The 26,725-nt window shown below is 44.6% G+C and overlaps 1 protein-coding gene across 1 annotated transcript in view; it reads right to left on the bottom strand.

The window, feature by feature from the left end:
- Positions 1-26,725, bottom strand: part of TBX5 (T-box transcription factor 5) — a 43,393-nt gene that overhangs the window by 9,287 nt on the left and 7,381 nt on the right. Inside the window, exons 5-7 of the mRNA XM_069497258.1 lie at positions 25,048-25,200; positions 17,460-17,551; positions 314-540 (exon numbers count right to left, since the gene is read on the bottom strand). Coding sequence (XP_069353359.1) covers positions 314-540; positions 17,460-17,551; positions 25,048-25,200 — 472 coding nt within the window. The remainder of the gene's footprint in view (positions 1-313; positions 541-17,459; positions 17,552-25,047; positions 25,201-26,725) is intronic.

Raw genomic sequence — 26,725 nt, forward strand, 5'->3', positions numbered from 1 at the left:
TAAAAAAAAAAAAAAAAAATCTATTTCTGTATGTGTGTGTGTGCGTGCAAGCATGTGTAAGTGAACACAATAGGTATGGACACTTCAAATAAGTTTTCTCCAAGGAAAGGGCTGGAGGTGGGGGAGACAAGTCAAGGGAACCTTTAGTTTTACCTGTATGGTTTGAATTTCTTACAATCTCTATGTATTTTTGTGTGGTTTACATTTTTAAATAAATAAATGTCATTGAATAAATGAATGTATACGCTTCCCCCCTCCACCCAGAACAGGCAGGAAGAGGAAGGGGGAATCAGTCCAGGCCTCTCGCACTCACCTTTCCTCTTGGTGCAATGGTAAATTTGGCCGTGCTCCTGGGGCAGCGGGTACGGGTTGGGTGGGGGTAGAAGGTCCTGGGAGGGGCCGGAGACGCCATTCTCACACTGGTACTGGGACCCCAAGTTGGATGAGGCTGAGAGAGCTCGAGACTCGCTGCTGAAAGGACTATGGCTGGAGGCCACTTTCTGCCTCACTGTGCTCCTGGGAACCACGGGATATTCTTTACTGGAAGAGAGAAGATGAAAAGCAGCATTTATCAATGCCCCGATACAGACTCCCTGAGTTGCCGAACCAAGCGTCTGAGAATCCGCTAGAACTTTGCCAAGCGAAGGATCCAGCTGCATTTATGTCCATCATATTCCAGGGACATATATTTGGACACTAACTTTTCATGCCTTATATACCATAAGTATACATACTTTTATATACTTATGAGTAGATTTACTGATAGTCCTGTAATCCCAGCACTCTGGGAGGCCAAGGCGGGAGGATTGCTTGAGGTCAGGAGTTCGAGACCAGCCTGAGCAAGAATGAGACCTCAGTCTCCACTTAAAAATTAAATAAAAATTTTTAAAAAGATTTGCTGATAGTTCTATACATATGCAAAAAGATAAATGAGCTCCCCCAGTTAAGAACCCCTCTTAATGATCAATAAACAAACATGGTATTTTGAAATATCTCAACCTAGTTTATCTGTCTTTGGGTTCCCTGATGTAAAAGCTACATGTGCTGAGCAGTTATGCATAATTAACTTCTGGGTGTCTATCTTTAAAACAGGGCTGAGGTCTTTGCCCAAAGTTAGTAAAAAAAAAAAAAAATGGTAGCTAAGCATCTAGGATAGTCAAGTGTGACCCTAGGTTACTCGAATCTGGATGGATTGCTACTTGTGTATTAGAATTTCCTCCTGAGCTGCTGTCCTTGTGGCCACTGATGCACTTAACTTCTCCATGGCTTGGGTTTCCCCTCTAAAACAGAGGTCATAAAGGTCTCCAGTTTAAATGGTCTTTGAAAGAAGAAATGAGTCAATCCACGGAAAAGACTTAGAAAGGTACATGGCACATAGTAAGTGCTCAACAAACAGTGACCACCATTATTATTTTTATTACTTTGGGGGAAGAGAACAGAGGGAGGGAGAAAGGAGAGGGCAAGAGATAGAGGGAAGGAAAAAGAAGGAAGAACAAGGACAAAAAAGATAAAAGCCAAAGCCTGAGACGGAAGATCAGGCAGCTCCAAACTCAAGCCCCATCTCCGTCACTTCCAGGCTGTGTGCACATCTGAGACGTGACCCTTCCGAGCCTCAGTGTCGATGCAGGCGTACGAAACACTCAACAGCCCATGGACAGCATCTTCAAACGGGCTCAAAGCCTGGTCCCTTGCACTCTCATGATTCCCTGACCTTCAGCTTTCGTACCAGGCATCCCCATTTTTTCCCTCAGAAGGACACAGAAGCTTCACTAGAAACCTCTCCTGGGAAGAAGGGAAGGGGTGCTATGCAGCACCAGGAACCCCAAAGGAATCGAGGTGGGTGGGGAATGGATTGGAGGCAGGTGTTGCAGAGGGGTTGAGAATGGGCAGCTTAAAGACAAAAGGGACAACAGAGAGAGACATCCAAGGACATAGGAGGAGACGAGTCTGACTCCTGACATCCCACACCCAACATTTGGGCTGGGGACAGGGCATTTATAAAGTGCTTATATTGCTATATGGTCCTTTAAATTAAATATCAAAATATAACTCTGTTTCAATATAATTGGCTTCCTTTGTAACTTACGTATTTCTTTTGTGGGGCCCTGACATGTTATTCCCTAGGATAAGCAATTTCCAGGCAGTATCCTTTTTATTATTACAAAGGTATTATAAGTCTTGGCTACCCTGCTTTCCTCTGAATAGTACCTGGCATCAAGTACATTTTGGATATATTTACTGACTAAATAAATAAAACAAATATTATGATCACTTCCATTTAACACATTAGAAAACTGAATCTTAGAGATATTAGGGGACACATTGGAGAGTAACAGAGCTGGAATCTGAACCCAGATTAGTTTGACTGCAGAATCCACACTTTGAAACACTCCCATCACCCTATTTGCTCACTGACCCCAAGTTCTCTGAATTTGGAGAATGTTATTTCTTATACTATTATGCTTAATTTTGAACTCCCTGAAGGTCAGAATTCAGTCCATTGTATTTCTGTTAAGCCATTTGTAATTTATTAAAGTCAAAGAAATTATAGGCCAACTCCAGGAGATATTTGCCTCTGGTTTCTTAAATATAAAAGAGTTTCATTTTTAAGAAGTGAAGATGGTTTCCCAATGAAGGTGGCAGTAGAAAACGGATATGGGGCCAGGTGTGGTGGCTCATGCTTGTGATCCCAGCACTTTGGGAGGGCGAGGAGGAAGGATCACTTGAGGTCAGAAGTTCAAGACCAGCCTGAGTGAGACCCCCATCTCTACAAAAAAATAGAAAAACTAGCTGGGTGTGGTGGTGCACACCTGTAGTTCCAGCTACTCAGAAGGCTGAGGCAGGAGGATCACTTGAGCCCAGGGGTTTGAGCTATGATGATGCCACTGCACTCTAGCGCAGGTGACAGAGTGAGACTCTGTCTCCAAAAAAGAGGGGGAAAAGAAACGAAAAGAAAAGGAAAAAGATGTGAAGGAGGAAAAATGATCTGACTACTCAAAGTGTGGCCTGTGCCTGGCAGTGTGGACGGTTCCTGGAATCCTTTGAGAAATGCAGAAGCTCAGTCCCACCCAGATCTACTGGATCATCATCTACATTTAACAAGATCCCAATGTTCTCCACCCTGGCTACACTTCAGAATCCTCCATCTGCTTGTTTGTGTGTGTGTGTGTGTTTGTAAATTTAACGGGTACAAGTACAATTTTCTTCCACGGATATATTGTGTAGCGGTGAAGTCTGGGCTTTTAGTGTATCCATCACCCAAATAATATACACTATCCCCATTAAGTCATTTTTCATCCCCCTACTCTTCCCACCCCTGTAGTCTATGTATTTTACTTCATGGATTTAATCATATTATTCTGATAAGTGATCCATAGGCTTCAACGCACTCCCAGAGAGGCCTGTGGCATTAAAAAGCTTAAGATCCCCTTTCCTGGAAGGAATATGTACCAGTAAATCCCAAACTTCAGTCTGCTGATATTTTTGCCATTACCCATAACCAACTACTCTTTAGCCTATTACATTTTTTTTAAATTAACCTTTTACCCAAATAAGTTTAGCCTTACTATAAGTGATAATATCTGCAAAATTATGAGTTTGTGGTACTAATTATAGTTCCTTCAATACGATTAACATAAACACTTAACTGTTAAATGAAAGAGCACACCTGAAATCATCGCAGGCGCAAAGAGTTACGTGTAACACATTTTGAAAAATGCTGCCTTAGCCCATTTTATCCTTTCTGTGACTCTATGAGGTAGGGATGGGTTTTGTTCCCATTTTACAGATTAGGAAACTGAAGTTCAGGGAGATGAAGCAACTTGCCCAAGGTCACAGAACTAGAAAGAGACACAACCAGAATTCAAACCCAATCATCTCCTAATTACTTCTATACTCTTTCCTAATTACTTCTTTCAATTTTTAAAATACAATATGCTTTTAGGGGAGCCAGAGTTTGGGGTCCAAGACTCCCTTCCCACTTCTTATATCCCTCAGGGGTGTGAACAGCCCCACCCACCCCGTGCCTTTGTTTTTGTTTGTCATGGGAAAGCACAACACAGTGGCCAAGCAGGGGACAAGGAATGTCTGCCAAGTTTCCATGAAGCTGCAGACACCCTCATAGCACCCAGGGCTGTCCTAGCCCAGCTTTCTTGTGGCGTGCACCACCTCAGAACCAAACTGGAGCCACCCTAAGTAGCCACAGCAGTCAGAATCTTCCCCTGGGGCCAGGAGGCTGAAAGGAATGAAATTAGCTTTATAGCTCTCGCTTTGTGGTTCAAGCTACGTAATGGAAAAAAAAAAAAAGAAGAAGAAGAAGAAGAAAAATTATATAATAATAAAACATTATAAAAGTTGTCAAATCTTGCTGGCAATTCTATTTAGGTCTGCTTAATTCAAGTACTGAGCTGTCAGAGTGCCAATAGGAAGGGGGGAAAAAATCTCTTTTGGTTTTATATTTTTAATGAGGATGGTTATTTTTTTTTAATTAAAGAAAATAACCCCTAAAAAATGTTGGCTGAGAGAATTTACGAGAGAATGTATCAATGGACTCCGTGGAATTCTCTGCTCTAGTGCTGCCAAATTGCAAAATTACTCTCTGGAAAGGCCAAATTCTGCTTTTGATTACTAACACTCACAGAAGTGGGAAAGCAATATTATCCCAATAACCACTTGCCCCTCACAGCTTGTTTCTCTCCAAGGAGCCTGAAACATCATCCCTGCCATCAATCACGAACATCTCTTTTAGTGCCTGAAATACAGTGTTCCTTAGCCCATTGGACACGTGTCAAAACGTGGGCACGGAAGGGTGAAGTGACTTCCCAATCGGTACAGGGTTATAGAGACAAAGAGGAGGAAATGTTAGAACCAAACAACATCGGGTGATTTTCACTGAGCTCAGCAATGGATCAGTCAAAGGAACAGTCGGTCAAAGGTACATGGTTAGTATCCATACAGCAGCAATCTCTAAAGTCTTTGTGATGAGAAGATAAACTATTTTCCTCTGCAGCTTAAGAGCATCACTGAAGAAGCAAGGGAACAAGAGAATTAAAGTGAAAGTTGAAAAGCCCATGCGTCTCTCTCTGGTTTTTCATCATCATTGTCACCATCCTCATTTTCCTCCTCCTCATCCATACTGTTTTGTGTTTTTATTGTTGTTTTTTGTTTCTGTTTGTTTTGTTTATTTTTGAGACAGGGTCTCACTCTGTCATGTCAGCTACAGTGCAATGGCACCATCATAGCTCACAGCAACCTCAAACTCCTGGGCTGAAGCAATCCTCCTGCCTCAGCCTCCCAAGTAGCTGGGACCACAGGTGCATGAGACCACGTCTCGCTCTTGCTCAGGCTGGTCTCGAACTCCTGACCTCAAGCGATCCTCCCACCTTGTCCTCTCAAAGTGCTAGTATTACAGGTGTGAGACACTGTGCTTGGTCATACCGTTCTTAAAGTGCCTCCTAATGTTCCGGCCACTATACTGGTTGACTTACATGCTTTCCCCCATTTGATGCTGGCAAGAACTTTATTTCATGGGCACAATTAGACTTGCTTTAGTGATAAGGAAATGCAGGCTCAGAGATGTTAAGTAACTTATCCCAGATCACACAGCTAAGAGGTAAAGCTGAACTTCCCCCAGGGTCAGTCCTATTCCAACACACATGTCAACTAACTAATACTTGATAATAGGGAATGGCTTCCCGCACACCAACTGCTCTGCAAACACAACCATCCTGCCATTTAAAGCAGGCTGGTAATGACAGAGTTGGATATTGGCTACACCAGGGCAATGTCAAGATCTACTGGACAATCCTACCATTTGCAGAACCTTTAATTTACCAAATATCATATCTCACTATTGCTCTCTGCTGTGTCCACCAGTGGTACCTGCATCCCCCAGACAAGCTCTGATCAGAGTCTGGGCTCCCCACCAGACACCAGGGGAGGGGCTGAGTATCTCAGCTCACCCTGAGTGTCAGACCCGGTACACCAGCTTCTCCCCAGCTCTGCCCCCCTTTCACATTCTGCTCCACGTGAGCGAGTGCAATGAATGACGCCATTGTCGCCGAGTCTGGGTTGTAAAACGTTACAAGGGAATATTGAAGTCCACGGCCAAACTGCGTCCTCAGCCTCCAGCTAACGAACACCCCCGAGAACCTTTTCCACCGCAGCCGACTGAATTGGCCTTTTCACAGGAGCAGGTGGCGGAGGTGCTGGTGTGTTGGGCTGTTTTTTTGTTTTGTTTTGTTTTCCCCTGTGATGCTTACCCAATTTCTGGCAGCCTTTTTCAAACAACTGAAAGCAGTACGTTGGGGCAAGGCTAGGGACTGTAAAATCCCTGTTCTCTGGGAGCAAATTCCTCTTCTCACTGGTCCTTTAATCTACAATTAAAATTTTTAAAAAGGGCCAAATGACCCCTTGAGAGTTTTCTTGATTTATTAACTTTCTCACGCGCTTAGGGAAGTTATTCTGATCTAACACGCTTGGACACAGCAGGGACTGAGAATGGCGTACCCCAGGCAGGATCTAGCCCAGTGCAAATAATAAATAATTGCTCTCTCCTTCGTGTCTAAAGCGCTTTAGTCAGTTCACACCATGCCAGTAAGCTGGAGAAGGGCACAGTGCCATCTTGCTGGTGAGAACTGAGGTCACAAAGAAGTTATGCAAATTTCCCAGTGTTGATTCACCCAAGTCTTAGGGCTATACGACTTCAGGGGTGCTAAGAAATTCAAAAGCATCCCCCTCGCTGGCCCTGAGCACCCATCTCTTATGACAATTTTGAACTGAGGCTTTGAGTCACCCTGGCTAAATCTTTAGACAATATAACATCAGGGTGGTAGCTTCGAGTTCAGGCTCTGAAGACAGGCTGGGTGAATGTGCCTTCCTTCAGCATCCAGCCATGAACTTGGCCACTGGGTGTTGACTAGGTTCTTCCTTTTTCCAACCTTCAGTGTCCCATCTGTAAAATGGGGATAATAAAATAGCCATCTCTTGAGGTTGTCAAGTGATACGATGCATGGGAAGGCTTAGCATATAGTGTGTACACATTGCTCAATAAACACTAGTTTGTACATCACACATTATTATATTTTAGAGCAGAGGTTCTTACCCTGCAAGGGCTTTGAATGGTCTATGAACCCCCAAAATATCAAGTATTTAGAGCTGGTCTATTTTTCTGGGAAGAAGTCCATACTTGCATCAGCTACTCATAAGGAGTCTGTGATTCAACAAAGGGTTTTGACTGACACTAGGGGCGGCTCTGAAATCATGGGGGAAAGTCCTAGACAATTCATAACATCTCCCTTTGTCTCAGTTTCTCTATTTGCAGAACAGTGGGGAGGGGGGAGGCCCATCTCACGCGGTATCTGCGAGCCCCAAAGGTAAAACCTGGATGTAAAACTACAAACATAAAAGGGCAATAGCCAGGCATAGTGGTGCACATCTGTGGTCCCAGCTACCCTGGAGGCTGAGGCAGGAGGATCACTTAAGCCCAGGAGTTCCAGGCTGCAGTGAGCTATGATGGTGCCATTGCACTCTAGCCTGAGTGACAAAGTCAGACCCTGTCTCTAAAAAAAAAAAATTTTAAATAAAAAATAAAAAGCTCAATCCAAGGTAAGCTTTTGATAAGTTCACGGTAATAGTTTGCCAAATAGTCTTGCTAGGTATCTAGAACTGAACCAAACAGCTCAATATTTTAGTTCAGTCTTATAAAACTAAGAATTTCAACCTGTTTAACCATGTCTCAGCTTTAGTCTCTTTTTTTTTTTTTTTTTTTTTTTTATGATTTGAGATGGTGGAGAGGAGGCTTTTGTGGCTGGCCTCAGTTCTTCCGGAAGCTGGAAAGCTCCAAGGGCCTGGACTAAGTGACCTTTCTCAAACTGTTGTCTGTACTCAAAGAGAGTGTGTTGAGGCCTCCTTTGTTCTGAGGGAAATCATGTGGGGGTCATTGGTCAAGCAGAAGTAAGTCAAGGACCTCCTGGTGACCTTCAGTTCAAATGATGACCTAGGCAAAGTCACCCAAAGCTACTACTTCTGAAAGAATATTAAATGTTCTGTGTGCTAATATAAAAGTCTGCTTCCCTCCCCCCACAAAAAAAAAAAAAAAAAAAGAACTACAGGGGAATGGGTCTCTAGGAAAATAAAATTTTAATGTGAGGATATTAAATACTGGGGTGGGGTAGTTGAGAGAGAGGGCTTGGGGCCAGGGAAGCAGGGATGGACAAAGATATGGAACTCTCTCCAGGCAAGTGGGTTTCAAATTTGGCTATGTAGTATAATCACCTGGGGAATTTTTTTAAAAAACACTGACCACCCCCAGCGAGTCTGATGTCATTGTTCTGGGGAGCAGCCTGGATATTGGGAGTTTTAAAAGCTCCCCAGGAGAAAGAAGCCTTCCACAAGAGTACACACTGTATGATTGCATTTATAGAAAGTTCTATAACAGACAAAAACTAGCCTATAGTGGAGAAAAATCAGGACATCAATTGCCTCTGGTGGGGAGGAGGAGGAAGGGAGAGACTGGGAAGGAGAATGAGAGAATTTTCTAGGGTGATAGGAACGTTCCATATGTTGAAAGCGGCTTGGGTTTCACAGGTATGCGCGTGTGTCAAAAAGTGAAAGGTGTACTTAAGATTTGTGCGATTCACCCTAGGCACACTTAACCTAAAATAAAGAATTGTGAACAGGAATTGAATTCTAGTTAACGATGTGCATGTTGAAGTGTTTAAGGGTAAAATGTACCCATGTCTGCAACTTAGTTTGAAATGCATCAGTAAAAATAAGGCTGGCAAGCTGGATGACAGAGCAAATAGACAACAAAATTTTAACTGTAGCCTCTAAGCAGTGAGGACGTGGGTGCTCACCATACAATTCTTCCATGTTTCCTATATGTCTTAGGTTTTTCATAATAAAACATTGTCCGGGGGAATATTATAGGTAATTCTAATGTTCAGCTGGAGTTGAGCACTAAGTTGGGCTCTGTTTCCAGAAAATCAGGTCATGCATTCACCTGCACGCCATTCCTCATTCTCTAGGGCCAAGGGATTCCCCACGTGTCACAAGGGACACCTCCATCAGTCACCCAAGCCAATTTGTTAAAGGGTGGCTTCTGACAGGTCTCTGGAGCCACTGACTCAGCACCTTTGAGGGTGAGACCCAGAAATCTGCTTTTTTAACAAGCTGCCCCAGGTAATTGTGATGTCTACCAAAAATCTGAGAAATGCTGCTCCAAAGTGGATGGGTGAAATTCAGACAACTCAATAGTGATGTAATAATAATAATAATATTAAAAATGGGCAAAGGACTTGAATAGACATCTCTCAAAAGAAGACGTGCAAACAGTCAACACGTATACAAGAAAATGCACTACTCATCAGGGAAATGTCAGTCCAAGCCACGTGAATGTTAGAATGGCTATTATCAAAAAGACAAAAGATAACAAGTGTTGGCGAGGGTGTGCAGAAAAAGGAACGCTTGTACACTGTTGGTAGAAACGTCATTAGGTACAGCCATCATGAAAAACAGTATAGATGTTCCCCCCAATATTAAGAAATAGACCTACTATTTGATCCAGCAATCCCTCTTCTGGGTATATATTCAAAGGAAATGACATCACTATCTTAAAGAGATATCTCTACTCCCATGATCATTGCAGCATTATTTACAAGAGCCAAGACATGGAAAGGAGTGTCCATCAATGGATGCATGGATAAAGAAAATGTGGTATATATACACAATAGAATCCTATTCAACCTAAAAAAAAAAAAAAAAAAAAGAAGGATATCTTCTCATTTGGGACAACATGAATGAACCTGGAGGACATTACGCTAAGTGAAACAAGCCAGACACAGAAAGATACACACCACATGACCTCCCTTATATGTGGAATCTGAAATAGTCAAAGTCATAGCAGCAGAGAATAGAACAGCGATTGCCAGGGGCCAGGAGGAGGGGGAAACGATGGGGGGAGATGATTGTCAAGGGGATACAAAGTTTCAATTCTGCAGGATGAATGAGTGTGGAGAGCTACTGTAGCAATTGAATAGATTTAACAACACTGTATCACATACTGAAATTTACTAAGAGGGTATCTTTAGTGCTATCACCACAGGAAAAAAAAGCAACAAGAAAATAAAATGGTAACTATGTAAGGTGACGGATACATAAATAAGCTTGATTGTGGTAATTATTTCACAGTGTTTACATATATCAAAACATTAAGTTGTAGACCTTAAATATATGTAATTCTTGTCAATTATGCCTCAATAAAGATGGGGGGAAAATACGAAGCAGTGAATGAGCTGCTCCCAGCACCGTCCCCGAATGGCAGGTGTGCTGGACCAGGGGTGGGCGGGAAGGGCCGAGGTAATATTGCAGCTGCCTGGGGGCTGTTCTGAGCATCCGTGTCCTTGACAGGTAACAATGATCCGAGACCCAAGACGGGATCTTTTCAGACAAACCTCAATTTTACAACTTCACTTAGGCTGTCTCAACTTCCCAAGCACAACCCCTCTCTTGTTTGACATAAATGCACGCCTCTGTGGAGGAAGCCGTGTGGCCGGGCAAAACTACAGCAGTAAGTGGGGAGTTAATGCCATCTCCAGAACGTCGTCTTGGAAATCACTTCTTGTTAATTGGGCATTTGAATTACCTTGAACCACAAGCATGCGGACACCAGAGCGCTAAGCCTTCAGTTTGAAAAAAATGATCATTTGAGGTTAGGAGCTGAAAATTAATTTAAAATCGGGAAGGAAGGGATAGAGAAGGGAAGGCTCCAATGGAAAGATTTTAAGTTTCAGGAGTCCCAGACCCTACAAATCCTTTGAAATTGTTCGAAATTTTTTTTCTATTTATATAGTAAGAGTTTTTCAGAGAGTCTCTTGTTTGAATTTTCAAAAGGGGTTCTTAGATCCAGTTTAAGAAACCCCACCCTAGAGGAACAAGGTGGAGGGGGTGAATATTGCACCCACAGAGGTGGGTGAGAATGGTCAGTTTCTAATATGGGTGTGAAGAGTCCCCTGATGTTCAGGAACTGGAGCTGAGTGATGAGTGGGCTTCAGTCTAGCTCAGACGTCCTGGGCTCCAAATGTTCCACTCTGGTTGGGTGGCTCAAAGCCCAGGCCAGTTAAAGCAGAGCCCCAGGGTCCCCCAGGTCCAGACTGCCCCAATGCATCAGCAACACACCAAGACGGGAAGGAAGGAAAGACGACTTTATTCCTTCCAAGAAGAACTCTGAGGCCACCCAAGTCCCCCAAGCCATAATCTGCTAGGCCCCCAAGAATGTTCCATAAATACAGCTTAGGGTGAAAAGATCAGTCATTGCTTACGACCATTCTGTGCCAGCTGAAGCAAGAAGTGCCAAGGGGAAATATTTTGCTGCTGCTCATTCCGATTCTGGGGTGTGACATTACAAAGAGACAAGCAGCAGCCTGGCATAATATAATAGAAAGGAGGTTCTCTCCATCCTGAAGAAACCAAGTGGCAGCCAGGCAGGGCTCTGCATCTGAACTAGCTGCACAACCCTGGCCAGGTGCTCCTGGCTTCACCAGGACATGGACCACGTCGCAACACCTAACAGCGATCCAGCGTCACTCTGGGCCAGACATTGTGCTATGTCCTTTTGTGATGCTAAGGCATTGTTAAAACACGTTGGCACATTCTCTGACACTCCTTCCAGGTTGAGAAGGAATCCTTGTCCCTCCTCCTTGAATCTGGGCTCACCTTAGTGAGTCACATTCAACCAACAGAATGCAGCAGAAGTGACACTATGTGACTTCCACTGTGACGTCAGCAAAGTCCAGGCAATGTCTGCCACCACGGAAGAGTTCAAGTACCCTGAGTCCACCATGTCAGAGAAGCCATGCTCAGTGGCTCCAGGGGAAAGCCAGCTGAGGTCCCAGCCAAAAGCCAGCATTGTCTATGGGTCGTAGGAGTGCACCAAGCCAGATGTCCAGCCTGACCTACCTTCAGATACTTGCACCCCAGCCAACACCTACCTGCCAACAAGAACTGCCCAACTGAGTCCTTCCCAAATGCGTCCTTCCCAAATGCATGCCTGGCCCACAAATCACAAACAAAACAAAGTGCCTTCTTGTTTCATCTTGCACACAAGGGCGACCGGCCATGCCAGGTTTCTTCGCCATAAGCAGTATTTACGGAGCACTGCTGGGGGCCAGCAGATTGCAACTGTAGGAAACTTGGGGACTTTGATAGTCACAGAGCTCTGCACAGAAGGACTGAGGTCGTCTGTATGTCCTTGTCCCTTTAGTGGGCTGATGATGCATTGGGGCGGGGAGGGAGAAGTGGTCTCGGGAGCTGGGGTGCCCTGAGGCCCTGCTGTGGCTGATCTGGATTTAGCATCACACATGGAAAGCAGATGGGATGGTGTGGGAAGCCAGGGCTTCCCAGTGAGTCCAAATTAAGTTTGCGAGTCATTTGTGATGCAGCAATGGTAACCAGTACACACGCATGACCTCATTGCATCCTTCCAACAGCCCTGGAGGTAGGCTCTGTAATTATGTCCCTTTTCACAGGTGAGGAAACAGAGGCTCCGTGGAGCAGGGGAGCCTCGGAGTCATTCAGTGCAGTAGCCTGGACCCTAACTCCAGAGCCTGTTTCCCATCCGTGGACCCTGCTCCTACGTGTGTTGAGTCATCTTTGTATCCCCAATGCCTGGCATACAATAAGCATATAATAAATGTGTCAGTTGAATAAATAGATCAAAAAATGAACAAATAAATGGGTCTCTCAGCCTCAGTTTCCCCTTCTGCAAAAGGGGGAGGTTGGACCAGATGCTGCCTCCTGAGGTCCCTGCTGTCTCTAGAATTCCATGCTTCTGGGAGCAACTCTCCTCACAGTGGCACCTGTCACAGTGCCACTCCAGCTGGCTTCCAGAGATCTTCAGAATCTGACCCTAATCTAGTCCCCTAGACTTCGATACTCCTGCCCTCTCCTCCCTGCTCCAACCCGGAAAAACCTTTCTTCCCAACAGATTCCAATCCCAAGCCCCCTACATGCTCTACTTCCATCCTCTGGGTAAAGCCTCCCCGGCCCCGGTCCCAGTTCAGAACTTGTCTAAATACACCTTGAAGATGGAAGCCAAGTGCAAAGAAGGGAATGTGCTATGAAAAACCAGGGCCTAGATTGTTCCAAACAGCAATGGGGCTCCCAAATCTTGTTTAATATGTGGTTGAGCTTTTATGTGTATTTCTATTGTTTGCATATTATCTTGACAGTGGTCCCGAAATCTTAATACCAGCTTTACTTCTATTTGGTTAATATTTTCTCTTTAATCAGCCCGAAATTGACTCCCTTCCCTTCCCTCTCTCCCACCCTCATTTCCTTCTTTTCTTCCTTCCTGAGAACTTTGTCTCATTCTAAGCAGTAACATCTGTGAAATCATAGACCTGATGTGTCTGTGCACCAAAACCATCCCCACCATCACCAGTCCAGGGGCACGGCAATTTGGGAAAATATTGGCTTTTAGGAGAAGATGTTTTTAAGCCACAAATTAACCTTTCTAAATAACCTTGGCACACCTTTTCATGAATCTGCTAGAGACAGGATGTTTAAATGATTTTATTTTCTCCTTTGTGCTTTTCCATAGCTCTCACATTTTTATAATAAGCAGTGATTGCTTCTGTAACTAGAAACCATAAATGCATGTTGGAAAATAACTAAGACATCATCTGCATTTTCCAAACACAGGGAGTTGGGCCAAGAGATAGTGGGGTGAGTGCCCAGACATTTGCCAAGCACATCCAAAGGTTATTTATGTGGAATAACTTTGAGGTAATGCTCAGCTCTCCATAACCTCACTTCGCTGCCTTCTTCCAATTGTTGGAATTAGAGGAAATTTCATCCCTCCTGCTTTTCTCCCGGAGCCAGCTGTCACCGGGTGTGTGGGGGACAGGAAACAGGATTACAAGATTAACAGTGAGCCTGCCGTTCCCGCCAGGCCGTTATCACGGCTGACTCCGGAGAGCCATATTCTCCACTTGTCACTACCTACTGCAACCTGGGGGTTGGGACTCTATCCCAAAATAAATCCTGAATGAGGGAAAAATTGGGAATCCTGTGGAGTTTTCCCCAAAGCCAGGTCAATTTTGCTGAATGTAGACCAGGAATCAAGCTCCTTTAGGCATTTTCTCATGCAAATCTTAGAGGAACCCTAGAAAGTGGAGGCTGCATTTCTTTACACCCCTTTTGCAGGTGAGGATATTGAGGCTCCATGAGGTTAGATCACTTACCCAAGGTCACATGCTGATAAAATGCAGAACAAGAACTGACCCCGGGTTTGTCGGCCTCCAAAGCCTTCTGTAGGAGCCACCCTGCATCACTCCCCTCCCTTCCCCAAGGACATGTCCAGAAAACCAGGCCTGTGTGCTCCCCCAACCTGGTCAGGTTAGCCCCCTGGCTCACTCCTAACAGCCACAAAGACACACTTGCTCTTAGGCTGACAGTGTTGATCAGTGTCAACGACTGAGCATCTCCTGGTGACCAGCCATCTCCTTCCTCCCTTCTGTCTGCAAAGTTCCTACCCAGGAAAGAGACTTAGGTACATTTTCAGTCTGCAATAATTTGGGGGAATGGTTAGGACAGCCAATACAAACCAAATATCTAAACAAACTCTATCTAAACAAACAATATCTAAACCAATATCTAACCAAACTAAATATCTAAACAGCTGTGTTGTCTAAAGCTTATGGAGAGGATCCCGAAATCGCTGACATTTGATGTCTCAAACACCTGCGTGTCCCCACCAGTCTCTCCTTGCAGGTCTATCATCTGTCCGACCAGCTTCCAAAGTGCACAGCCCTGGCCTGACATAGAAAAGCTGTGGGGGGGTCCTGGGAAGAGACACATGCTGACCACGTGGTCTGTGACCAGGGAAAGCTTCTTGGAGGGAGGAAGAGCCACAAGGAGATCCAGTGATGGTTGGAAGGTGCCAGGTGGAGGAGGAAGGGAGAATTAGAGGCAGACCAAATGTGCATTCAAAGGGACAAAATAAAGGAAAGAACACAGGTTTGGAGCATCTCCTTTAGCATGACTGAAACATACTAGGGGGACATTGGCGAGGGACAAAGTTGGAGGGGTGGCCAGCCAGATGGGAAGGGCGTGGCCAAGCAGACAAAGGCATCTGGACCTTATATTGGGGGCAACAGGGGGCTTGAATGTGTTCTTCATTGCAGAGTGACCTTGTCTGATTTGTGTTTTACAAAGATCTCTTTGGCACCTGCCTGGAGAAAATCCAGGAGAACAGGACTGAATTCTGTCTAAATCAGTTAGGAGGCTGTGGCTGGTGAGGACGGTGGTGGCTGAAATTAGCAGCCTGGAAGGAGAAGGTGGCAAATTCTGAGATATCATAAGATAGTAGAATCAGGCCTGGCATGGTGGCTCACTCCTGTAATCCCAGCAGTTTGGGAGGCTGAGGTGGAAGGATCACTTGAGTCCAGGAGTTGGAGACAGACTGGGCAACAGAGCAAGACCCCATCTCTAAAAAAAATAAAAAATTAGCCGGGCGTGGTGGTGTGTCCCTGTAGTCCCAGCTACTTGGAAGGCTGGGACAGGAGGATTGCTTGAGCCTGGGAATTTGAGGCTGCAGTGAGCTATGATCATACCACTGTACTCCAGCCTGGGCAACAGAGTGAGATGCTATCTCAAAAAAAAAAAAAAAACAAAAACAAACAAACAAACAAACAACAAAAAAACGATGAAGGTTGAATCAGTAGGACATGGTAATTAGTTAAGTTTGAGGGGCTGATCTGAGATATCCTAAATCCATTATTCTCTCCCTGCTCTTGACCTTGTGGGAAGGAGGCAAGAACTGAGGTGAGAGACGATGAAACCCCTTGACTGCAGGCTCGAACGGGGCAGTTTCCCTCAGTCCCCACCTGCACAGTCTGTAAGTCTGGGACATGACTTTGTGTGGCAATGACCAAGCTGCCTTAATGGCAAATACCCACCAGAATGAGATAGGAACAAAAACCTGGCACTCTGAGCCTAGCTCGGTCCATAAATAATTGGACCCCTCTCAGCTAAAATGTGATATTTGTTGTCAGCTTTTCCAAACACCATATGACTAAATCAAACTCCAATTTTGAAATGTTGATGTTTAAAACAACAACAAAAAACCTCTTTAATAATCTAAGAACTTGCTTAGGTTATCCACAAAAAGTAACTTTTAAATTCACAACCATGAAGGAAACCAACTATGAACACAGAAATGCATAGGAGTATGATGTATGTGTGCACACTTGAAGGTAATGTCCTTTTTTTTTAATTTTTAGAGAAGGGATCTCACTACGTTGCCCAGGCTGGAGTGCAGTGGCTATTCACAGTCATGGTTCTAGCACATTTCAGCTTCAAACTCCTGGGCTCAAGCGATCCTCCTGCCCCAGTCTCGAGAGTAGCTGGGACTACAGGCATGCACCCCTGTGCCCTGCTTTATTTTTTAAAAGCATGCAAAATTAGATCTGGTAAGCCTGCTATCTAAAAACAATTTCTCCATGGCACGTATTTCTAAACCCAACGTTAAAACCACAAAGCTAAGGCCTTTCTTTCCCTTTTCCTTTCTTATTCTCTTGTCTTTCTTTGAATGAGTACGTCTGTCTATCTGCCCGACTCTCCCTTTTCGTGTCTTCCAGAAAGAATAAGGGAAAACATCCGAAATGACCTCATTTTATTTTGAAACACTAAACCCACCAACAGGAAAAAAAAAAATTAAGAAAGAAAAGGGGGAAAAAAAAAACCCTCTTCTTGGTCAAAGGAATCAAGATGTATTTCTAATTCTCTTGCCATATGGTAAGTTATTTTGGAAGCACATCAAGAGGTAGAGAGAATGTTTGACAAAATTGGCAATGCTCATACAATCCTTTCAAATCAGACCAAATTCCCACTCTGTGCATTTGCTACAGGGCCTCCTATCCATCATATCAGCGACTATGACCACAGGATATGTAAAAATACCGAGCAATTTTTAGCACCAGCTTCCAATCCTCCAGTGCCCTGGACACCACATGGTGTCAAATTCGTCTGTATTTCACCCCCAGGAAATCAAGCCATTAACTTCTCTTTCATTTACCAAGAGCAGTTGCCAAAAGCAAAAGCGTGCATTGGCTGTGACTTAAGGGAAGAAAAAGAGAAAAGGTTTCACTACAGAGAGAGAGAGAGACAGGAAAAATAGAAGAGAGAATGTCGTCGCTTTTTTTCCCTAGGCAGGAGGAGAATGCCAAACTCCGGGGACCTTCTCCACACCAGAAGTTTCACTTGTCTGATGGTGGCAACCACACATGAAGGTTACCAGAAAGTGGGACAGAGGGGGCTTATTCTCCCAATTTCTCTGTGCCCAGCGTTCTATGGGCAGGAAGGCAGGTGGAGGGTGGTGCTAGCTCACTGCCGGCTCACCTGGGGCATGGGGTATGGGGGCCTGTGTGCAGAGGGAGGAATTGGGGGGTCCCCCTTCCTACCTTTGCATTCTTGACATTCTGTGCAGCTCCATGTCATCGCTGCCCCGGAATCCTTTGGCAAAGGGATTATTCTCGATCTTTAATTGCGTGATCTGAAGGAAAGAGGGAGAGGGAGCGAGAGCTGGATTTTACTTGATTGTTACAAGACCACCTCGGGACATGAGCTAATAATAAATGTCATGGAAACGCAGCTTCTGGCAACCAAAAGAAGCAAATTAAGTCAGGGCACGTCAACGGGACCCACCCACCACTTCATTCAAGCGGAGGCTTTGAAAAATGTCCTCCATCACACTGCTTTTAAAAGGGGAAAAAAACCTGGATTTGGTTTGCCCATTAATTGGAGTCATACTCTGCATCATTCCAGGCAGATTTTTTTTCTTTTCTTTTCTTTTTTCTTTTCTTTTCTGTCTTTCTTTTCTTACCTTCCTTTTTTCTCTCTTTCTCTTTCTCTCTTCCTCTTTCTGTCTTTCTCCTTTCCCTCTCTCCCTCCCTTCCTTCCTTCTCTTTCTTTCTTTTCTTTCCTTCCTTCTTTCTTTCTCCTTCCTTCCTTCCTCTCTCCTTCCTTCCCTCCCTCCCTTCCTTCCTGCCTTCCTGCCTTTCTTCCTGCCTACCTTCCTTCCTTCCTTCCTTCCCTTCTTCCTCTCTCCTTCCTTCCCTCCCTCCCTTCCCTCCTTCCTGCCTTCCTTCCAGCCTACCTTCCTTCCTTCATTCCTTCTTTCCTTCCTTCCTTCCATCTTTTCTTCCTGCCTGCCTGCCTGCCTGCCCTTTCAACTCTTGACATTTTGTGTTGCAAACACACTCTAGGCCTGAACACTTGGACCCCTTCCCTTTGGAAAGTGGTGCATGTTGACACTGTTGCACATCCGGCGGTGTGGTAATCTCTGTTTGGAAGGGTTGGCCCCGTCACGTGTTTCTGGAGAAAATATGTCATGATTATTGCTTTCAAAAATCCTACACTGCCTCATTTCATGTTTATTTCATAATTTCACAGACAGCGTTTGCTAGCTCAGGTGGAAAACAGTGCCTAATAAAATAGACACCAACATACATAATGATAACGTATATGATAATCATTGCACAAACAGCAGACCTCTTTAATGTCCTAGGCAAGGAAGAGAGAGCTCTATCTTAGAAATCTGTGCTGTAACGTACAAAGCTTAGTAATAGAGCAGGGTCTTTTTGAACATTTTGGTTCCAGGCCCAGAACTTTAATTTAAACCATCAACACATTATATTAATATCTGCGTGAATGTACAGTAGCAGACCCAGGTGACAGAATGCATCCATATGGAGTTTGCTAAAAATTGCATGTGAATTCAATTTTCATATATAGAATCACATTAGAGACACCAGGGCAACATGACTCAAACTTCAGTCAGTCACTCAAGGTTTTTCTTCACAATCATTGCTATACCGATTATGGATCACTTGTACACTGGCTTGCTTAATATTTTTATTTAAATCAAACCACTTTTTAAATTCATTTCATACAGAAATATTATATCACTTCTGTGTATGACAAACTAGAATCACCTGCTATTCAATGAAAAAAACCCAATATATCCAATTGTCTCTACTGGTGCCCAAAGCCTGCCTGCTTTTGTTGCAAGGGGAGATCAGACCCTTTTAGAGAAGTATTTAATGCAAAATACTACTCAACCAAGCCTCTCTCTGATACAAAGCTAAAGAGATAATTGAAAAGAGAACAACTTTTTCAATGTGACTGTGATTTCATCACAGTCAAGTACCCCTAAAAATCATCTCACCTACTCCAGTGGTATATTTATAGACTTCTGAAAAACTGTCCTGGAGTGATAAGCGAATGCATACTCTAATTTCTTCATTTGAAGAGGAGCATTCTTGTCTGTTCTGTTTTCTGGAAGAGATGACTGATAAGGTTTGCCTCTAACTCCAAGACTTTATAATGAACATATAATTACTTATCATGTGTGTGTTCACAATAAAAATATAAATCTAATTAACATTTTAAAAATATATGACATTCTGGAAAAGGCAAAACCAAGTAAGGTAAAAAGATCAGTTGTTGCCAGAGATTGAGGGGAGGGAGGGATGAAAAGGCGGAACACAGACGGCTTTTAAGGCAATGGCAACATTATACTGTACTATACTATAATGGCGGAGACACGTCATCATACATCTGTCCAAAGCCATAGAATGTAGAACACCATGAGTGAACCCTAATGTAAACTACAGACTTAGGGTGACAACAATATGTCACTGTAGGCTCATCAGTTGTAACAAATGTCCCACTCTGGCGGGGAATGTTGATGGTAGGGGAGGCTGGAGGCAGAGAAAGGAAGTATATTGGACCTCCCTACACTTCCCACTCAACTTTGCTATGAACTTGAAACTGCTCTAAAAAATAAAGCCTATTTCAAAATATTTTTAAAAATATGCATGTATGTAACTGTGCATGTGTGTATGTGCATGTGTAGACATTCCTCCCTGCCTCATTTTTTTTTTTTAATTTTTCCCATTCCTGCAGCTTTCAGATTTTGCCTCGACTCTTCAGAATGAGTAGAAAAGTCTATACCATCCTTTGGAAAACCAGTCAGTCTCTAAGATGTGCACTCCCGAATTCAGTTGTATTTTAAGAGTCTAAAAGCCCATCACTAATGGGACTTTCTTTCTCACCCAGGATTTGTCACAATAAAATGCCACCCAACTGACCGTAAATCATTTTTTAAATGAACTAACAAAAAGTTAAGTTAAAAGTAGATCATTTAAAAAGGGGTGTCACAGGCTGAGCAACATAGTGAAATCTCATCTCTATAAAAAAATAGAAACATTAGCTAGGTGTGGTGGCTCACGCCTATAATCCCAGCACTTTGGGAGGCTGAGGCAGGAGGATCCCCTGAGACCAAGAGTGAGCTATGATTTCGACACGGCACTCCAGCCTGGGCGGCAGAGCGAGACCCTGTCTCAAAATAAATAATTAAATAAAAATAAAAAGAAGTGGAGGAACTCCTCCCCCCTTCTCCCAGCCTACCCCACCCCACCCTAGTCATGAAAGCAAATGTGGAAGACAGTGAGGATGTGGCATCAGGGTGGAATTAGTGCCCAGTCCACAATGTCACCGTAACACCAAGAACTCAGGACAAGAAATTGTCCCGGGGGGGGGGGGGGGGAAGAAAGAAAAGAATGAATTTTATTGTATCAGCAAAAACCTTTTGCTCAAACCCATTCCTTGCACTTCAAGCAGGCTTGCTACTACCTGGTTCTTATGCTTATCACCATAGCTTGCAAAAACGTCATTGCATACGATAAGCACAGTTTGCTACACATATGCCTAGGTACGTGGATCTTACATACAACTTCTTCTGCAGACTAAGTATACAGGCCTACATGACATAAAAATTACCCTGGAGAAATGTTAACATACACACTTATCTCCAGGGGAAAATATCTGTCTGATTTTGTACATGTCCGCTCCCAAACTATAATCCTGTTTATAAAATTCCCTTCCTGATACGCTGCGTGTTAGCTCCTCAGTACACGTACTGATACACCTGGATGCCCAAGTTCTACCAAAAGGCCCCACTGCAACTGACTTCTATTCACCATACAAATGTACTCCCTTCAAAATCGACATAAAACCGGATATCCGGGGGAGAGCTGGGGGGTGGGGGAAAACGAATATAAATACCAGCTCCAACCCATAAGACAGAGGTTGTAAAAATTAATGAGAATAATTGTTGTGAATTCTTGCTTTTGAAAAAAATAAAAAAAATTTGAGAAACCCTCACGAGGGCCAAAAATCTTAATTATGTCTCTCTATTAAGGGTTCATTTCCTGGTCCCAACCAGAAAGCTCATACCTCATAAATATAGACCCCTTACACAATGATTTAAGCAGGAGGAAAATGCCTTTTAATGGCAGAGTGAGTTAATATCAGGGGATAGTCGTGCTTGCATACACAGCCATTGTTGCAAGAACAGGGAAATGAAATGCCCACGTGACCTTTTTTTAACACCTAAATATTTCTAGGGATTGCCCTGGGAGTTGCTGACAACTGCAGTGAAAACTTTACAAAAACGTGTTTCACGGAATGAATGTCACTGGGGAAGATTTGAGTTTTTAAATATCTTTTTCAAGCTGTCAACCATCTGGGGAAATAACTCCCAAATCCAGCTTAGGATCACAGCTGGGCTGAGGAAATATGTCTAGTCATTAGGAGCCCTGTGGTATATAGGTATGTGACTGCAGTCTAAGAAATGAACCCCTCGCCACATACCTGCCTCCACCTGGTACCTGCCTCCAAGTGGAGAAGGATCATTCCGAAGGCACCGAGCCCTTGGACCAAAGAAACAATGGCTCTTATTTTCCCAAATTGTCCTAGCAATTTAATCACATGGACTGCTTTTCTTTCCCTGGTCATTTATCCAAAGCGGAATGGCTAGACAAATAGTCCTTGAATTGACGACATGATCAGGGAATGAGCCAACTAAACCACAAAGACTAACATTTGCAGTTGTTTTTCAACCACAGTAATAACGACTTATTTAAAATCTCAGTCTTTCAGATTCTAAAATAGCCAGGAAAGGAGTTACAGTGAGTAGGCAGAGTTTTCTGGAGCCTGCATTTTGGAGGGAGATGTCCTGTGAATAAATGAAACAGTTAAGTAGTCAATCAATGATCCAATCAATCATTACTAACATACTGTGCCAGGCCCTACCCTACACACTTTCCATGGATTATCTCATTTCATCCTCTTAACGACCCTATGAGGTAAGTTCTTTTATTATCCCCATTTTACAGATGGGGAAATGAAGTTAAGGCGTTTGCCCAAAATCAAACGGATTTGAACTTGAGCAGTCTGCCTCCAGAGTCCACACCTTAACCATGCTCCATGGTGAGTAAGAGCTCAGCTGGCTTCTACCCATGAAGTCAGAAGTCTCAACACTCCGTCCAGGTGGGACAATAAAGTATCAAGACTGAGTCCACAAATCACAGGCAACCCTGGCCTGCTTATTTAAATCACACATCATATATCCATGCAGGAAAGGTTTGCAGGGGCCCTGAACTTGACTGGGAAATCGTGCTGCTTTGGACTCACTCCTCACAAAGAAACTAAGTGCCTTCAGTGTGCTACACGTCAGAAGTGGAAGAGGGTAACAGAAAGTTGTCTCCTGTGAAATCCCTCTTCTGGGTGTCAAGGACCCTGTGAGCCTGGCTAAACAGACTACGTGTAGCTCATCTGGGATCCCTGACCCAACCAACAAAGAAAAAAAAAAATAGAAATTTCTATGTGTGAACCCTTTGTGTGGTCACCAAATACACATATATCCAACTGTGTATTTAGAGACACACATTTTTAGATCCGTGAACATTCAGACACGATTCCTTAGATTGTACTAAAAAAATCACACATACACACCCCATTGGGCTGCCACAAATTCATGCACATAGATCACAACGTGCATGCATTGGAAAAGAAATTTGCTTTAAAATAGAAATCTGGGGGGTGTCGGGTGTAACCTGAAGTTATGGTGACAGTTTTGTAGATACAAACATATGTCAAATTTATCAAATTGTGTACCTCAAATATTGCAGTTTATTGGGAGACAGTTATGCCTCCCAAGCTAAAGCTAAAGCTAAAAACAAAGAGAGAGAAGGAGAGAGAGAGAGTGTGTGTGTGTTTCCCCAGACCTCTCCACATCTGATGGGTCCCGAAGTCATTACTACACAGAACTTAAGAATTTCCCCCAAAGAACCCGAGTACCTACATGGCTTTTTGGCAGGTCACTTTTATATGTCCGCCCCTTCCTGTCCTTCCTGTATGAACCTGGGCTTTCTTGGGGGACAGAAAAAAAAATATCTCACATATTTTTGGACCCTCTGTTGGGTGGGGGAGTCGATAAGCACGTATATGTGGAATTGAGCTTTCTTATTGCTATTTTTTTTCCTTTTTTTTTTTTTTTCCTGAGACTGTCACTACAAAGTTAAACACAGGTTTATAGTAGCCATCAAGGAAACTGGTTTCAAGGAGCCAAACTCAAATTGGCCTAAAATAGCTTTGCAACTTTCAGGGCATTTGACCTTCACTGTTTTGCTCATGCTGGTTCAACAAGCAGGGGGAACTCAGAAAATTCCTCCTTCCCCTTTAAAATGTCACTGTGTTCTGAGGGAAGAAAGGTCTCTCTAGACCTGGGTTCCAAGACAGGCCTTGCAGCCTGGGGAGGACCATCCATCACAGCTCGGCCCGGACACAGACAACCTGGATTGGGAGATAACTCAAGGCATTTTGTAACAGCCCTGGCTGCAGTGGGGGCATTATCTGCCAACCCAGCCTGCAATGCCCTTCACAGGGTGACTGGAGGATTCAGGGTACAAAGCCTGCCTCTTGCCCTTCTCTGGCCTCTCCTGTGAGGCTCTACAGCCCCTGCAAGATGCTTGCTAGTGGGAACAGGAGTATGAAGGGGGAGGGGTGCCACCATCCCCACATCCATCTAGGTAAGTTGCAGATCACATGTGGACCTGCCTATTTTGCCCTCCCACAGCCATCTAAGCCCAAATCACAGCTTACTACTCCAACATCTATTGCTTGCCTCTCCGATTCCAGATCTTTTCATAACAAGGCTTAGGAAATATTAAATCCCTCCCGCCACCCACAATCAAATGAATCCACATGCACTCAGGTATCTAAAGAACAGAGGTGAACCATGACAAGTCAAGACATGCTCTTTCTCCAGGGGAAAAATAGAAGATATTCCCACCCAATCTGTGGTTACGGGTGGCCTGCTCCAACGTCATTGTCAAACTTTGAAATGCCAAAATCAAGGCCTGGATTTTGAACAACATGGAGTCTGACATTTACACAACTCATCTGGCACTGTGCCACTTCTACACCAAAGTGTGGCCACCTTCTCCAAAAAAATGCATGTGCTCTGTGTGCCCCACGGCTCCCCTCCCCAGGCCGCAGGCTGCCATCTAAGTCCCAGGACTGCCAATGGCATAGGTTACTCCATTTTTGTTTTAACAAGGTAAATCTTGCTTGAGAATGTGGTCTGGGATTAATAGTTGCTGAAACAATTGGGAAGGCATCCAGAAAGTCCAATCCCAAGGTTTCCAGCAAATTTGCCACCTGTCCCGCCACCAGCTGAGATACATCTAAAAGGCAGAGTAGAGAAAAGGAGGAAACTGACCCCAACAGAAAAGGTGGCCCCACGAAGGGTGGCCCCAGGCCCCCACCCAAGAGAACAGAGCCACGCAATAGAGTGACTTGTCTTTCCACTAAGCATTTCATGAGTTCCATGGGTATTGCCTTCTTGTGGCATTTGAGTGTGTGGCCATCTTTGGTTTGGCAAGTTTGTTTCTAACTGGTGTGTATATACGTGTGGTTGTGACAGCTGTGCCAAGCCCATGAATTAGCACAAACAGCTGTGATCCTTAGGCTACAGCTTTGTCCCCACCCCAGTCCCCTGGGGTCAAAGTTAGTGCCCGCTATTTGCTAGCTATTGGAAGAACCAAGCCACCCTTAAAGCATGAAGTTCGAGCAGGAAACCCCTATAGATCCATGCAAAAGAACAGGCAGCCCCAGACGCTGGTTCCTGGGTGTAGGGCTTACCTTGTGGTTCTGGTAGGAAGTGACCGCAATAAACGCCGTCTCAGGAAAGACGTGGGTGCAGAACGCCGTATTTTTGGAGCCAAATCCATTATTTTCGTCCGCTTTCACGATGTGTAATCTGGGCTGGTATTTGTGCATGGAATTTAGAATAATCTAAAAATAATAAAGAAAATGAGATTGTAGGAAAATCAAAACTCCCTTTGTTTCCAGATAAAACCCCGCTCCCCACCCCCCAAATTAGCCTCATTACATAGGCTCTCGGAAAAACAGATTTTTTTTTCTCCTGTTTTGAAAAGGAGCCAGTGATTTCATTAAAAAGAAACATTTCAAATATGACAATTTCCAACCCAAAAAGCCAGGGTAATATTCCAGGAATCTACCCAAGGCACACAGGGCAGTAAATCAGAGATCTTAATAAAGTTTGCTTAATAAATTAACTCCCTGCGTAGGGCACTTCCCGCCCCCAACAGGAGCTGAGCGAGTTGGGAGCAAGGAGTCTGGGGAAAACCTGGGTGGCAATTTTGGAAGAGGGGGGAGAGAAACAAACAAATAAATAAACATACAAATAACCCCGCACCCCACCCCCCAAAAAAACAACCTCTAAGGGATGCAAGGTAAGAGACTAAATATTTGCAAAACTGGAAGAAAAATCACCAGTTCATTGCACTGCCTTTTTCAAAAACTTCGGGTGGGTGAACAAACCTCAAATCTTGGCTCTTTGTTTGGAGAACAAGCAAAGTGCAGTTCATGAAAAAAAAAAAAAAAAAAAGAGGATATGAGGGGGGCGTCTGGCCTCTAAGGATGGGGAGATGATGTGGGGAGGAAGCGCCCCCACCTCCACCCCTCAACGAAGGGGCTGTTTTCCCAGGAGGCTCCCTTTCCCCAACTTCACCAACATTTCTGGAGTCACAACCAGAATTATCTCCAGTCTTGGCCCCAGACAGAGCTGCTACGTCTGCTTTTTTGGGAATAATCTCTTTCTCCTTCCTTCCTATCTTCCCCATGTTAGGGGCGCTCCCGGGGACAAGTGGGGTCTTGCCGCCATAGCCGAGCTGTTATTCTTACAACTACTAGTATCATTTTTAGGGGGAGGATCTCCAGCCCGCACGTCCCTGCGGGAACCAGGACTAGTCACAGGAAAAGCGGGGTTGTTGTTCTGATGACGGCTGGGTTTTGATGCTCCGGGGCGGCTGCGAACGCTAATGTTTACCAAAACGCTCCGATACTTGCGCACCGAATTGGGGGGAATCGCCGCATTTAACGTCCTGAAAGTCTGGCCTGCTTTTTCCCCACGACCGGGACCTGGAGCGGCCGAGGTTGTCTCAGTGTCTTTGATTGTTTGCATTGATGACCCTGGAGCAGGACTCTGGGACCGACCCTGGAGACCCGAGCGGGGGGAGGGGAGCGCTGCGGGGCCGGGGGAGGGGCGAGCAGCTCGCGGCCCTGGGGAGGCCCGACCCCGGGCGCGCGGCTCTAATCTCAGGCCGCTGTGGCCCGGCCGCCTCCCCAGCCGATAGCGACGCCCGACCGGGGCGGCGTGGCGACAGAGAGACGCAGCGGGGCCCCGCCGGCCGCCACAGCCTCCGGTCGGCGCGGCCATCGTCCCGGCTTAGCCAAATTGCTTTGACGGCTGGGGACAGTGTGGAGACATCAGCGCGAGGGCGATCTAATGGCTCCT

Source organism: Eulemur rufifrons, chromosome 21 (genome assembly GCF_041146395.1).
Source record: "Eulemur rufifrons isolate Redbay chromosome 21, OSU_ERuf_1, whole genome shotgun sequence".
Lineage (NCBI taxonomy): Eukaryota > Metazoa > Chordata > Mammalia > Primates > Lemuridae > Eulemur > Eulemur rufifrons.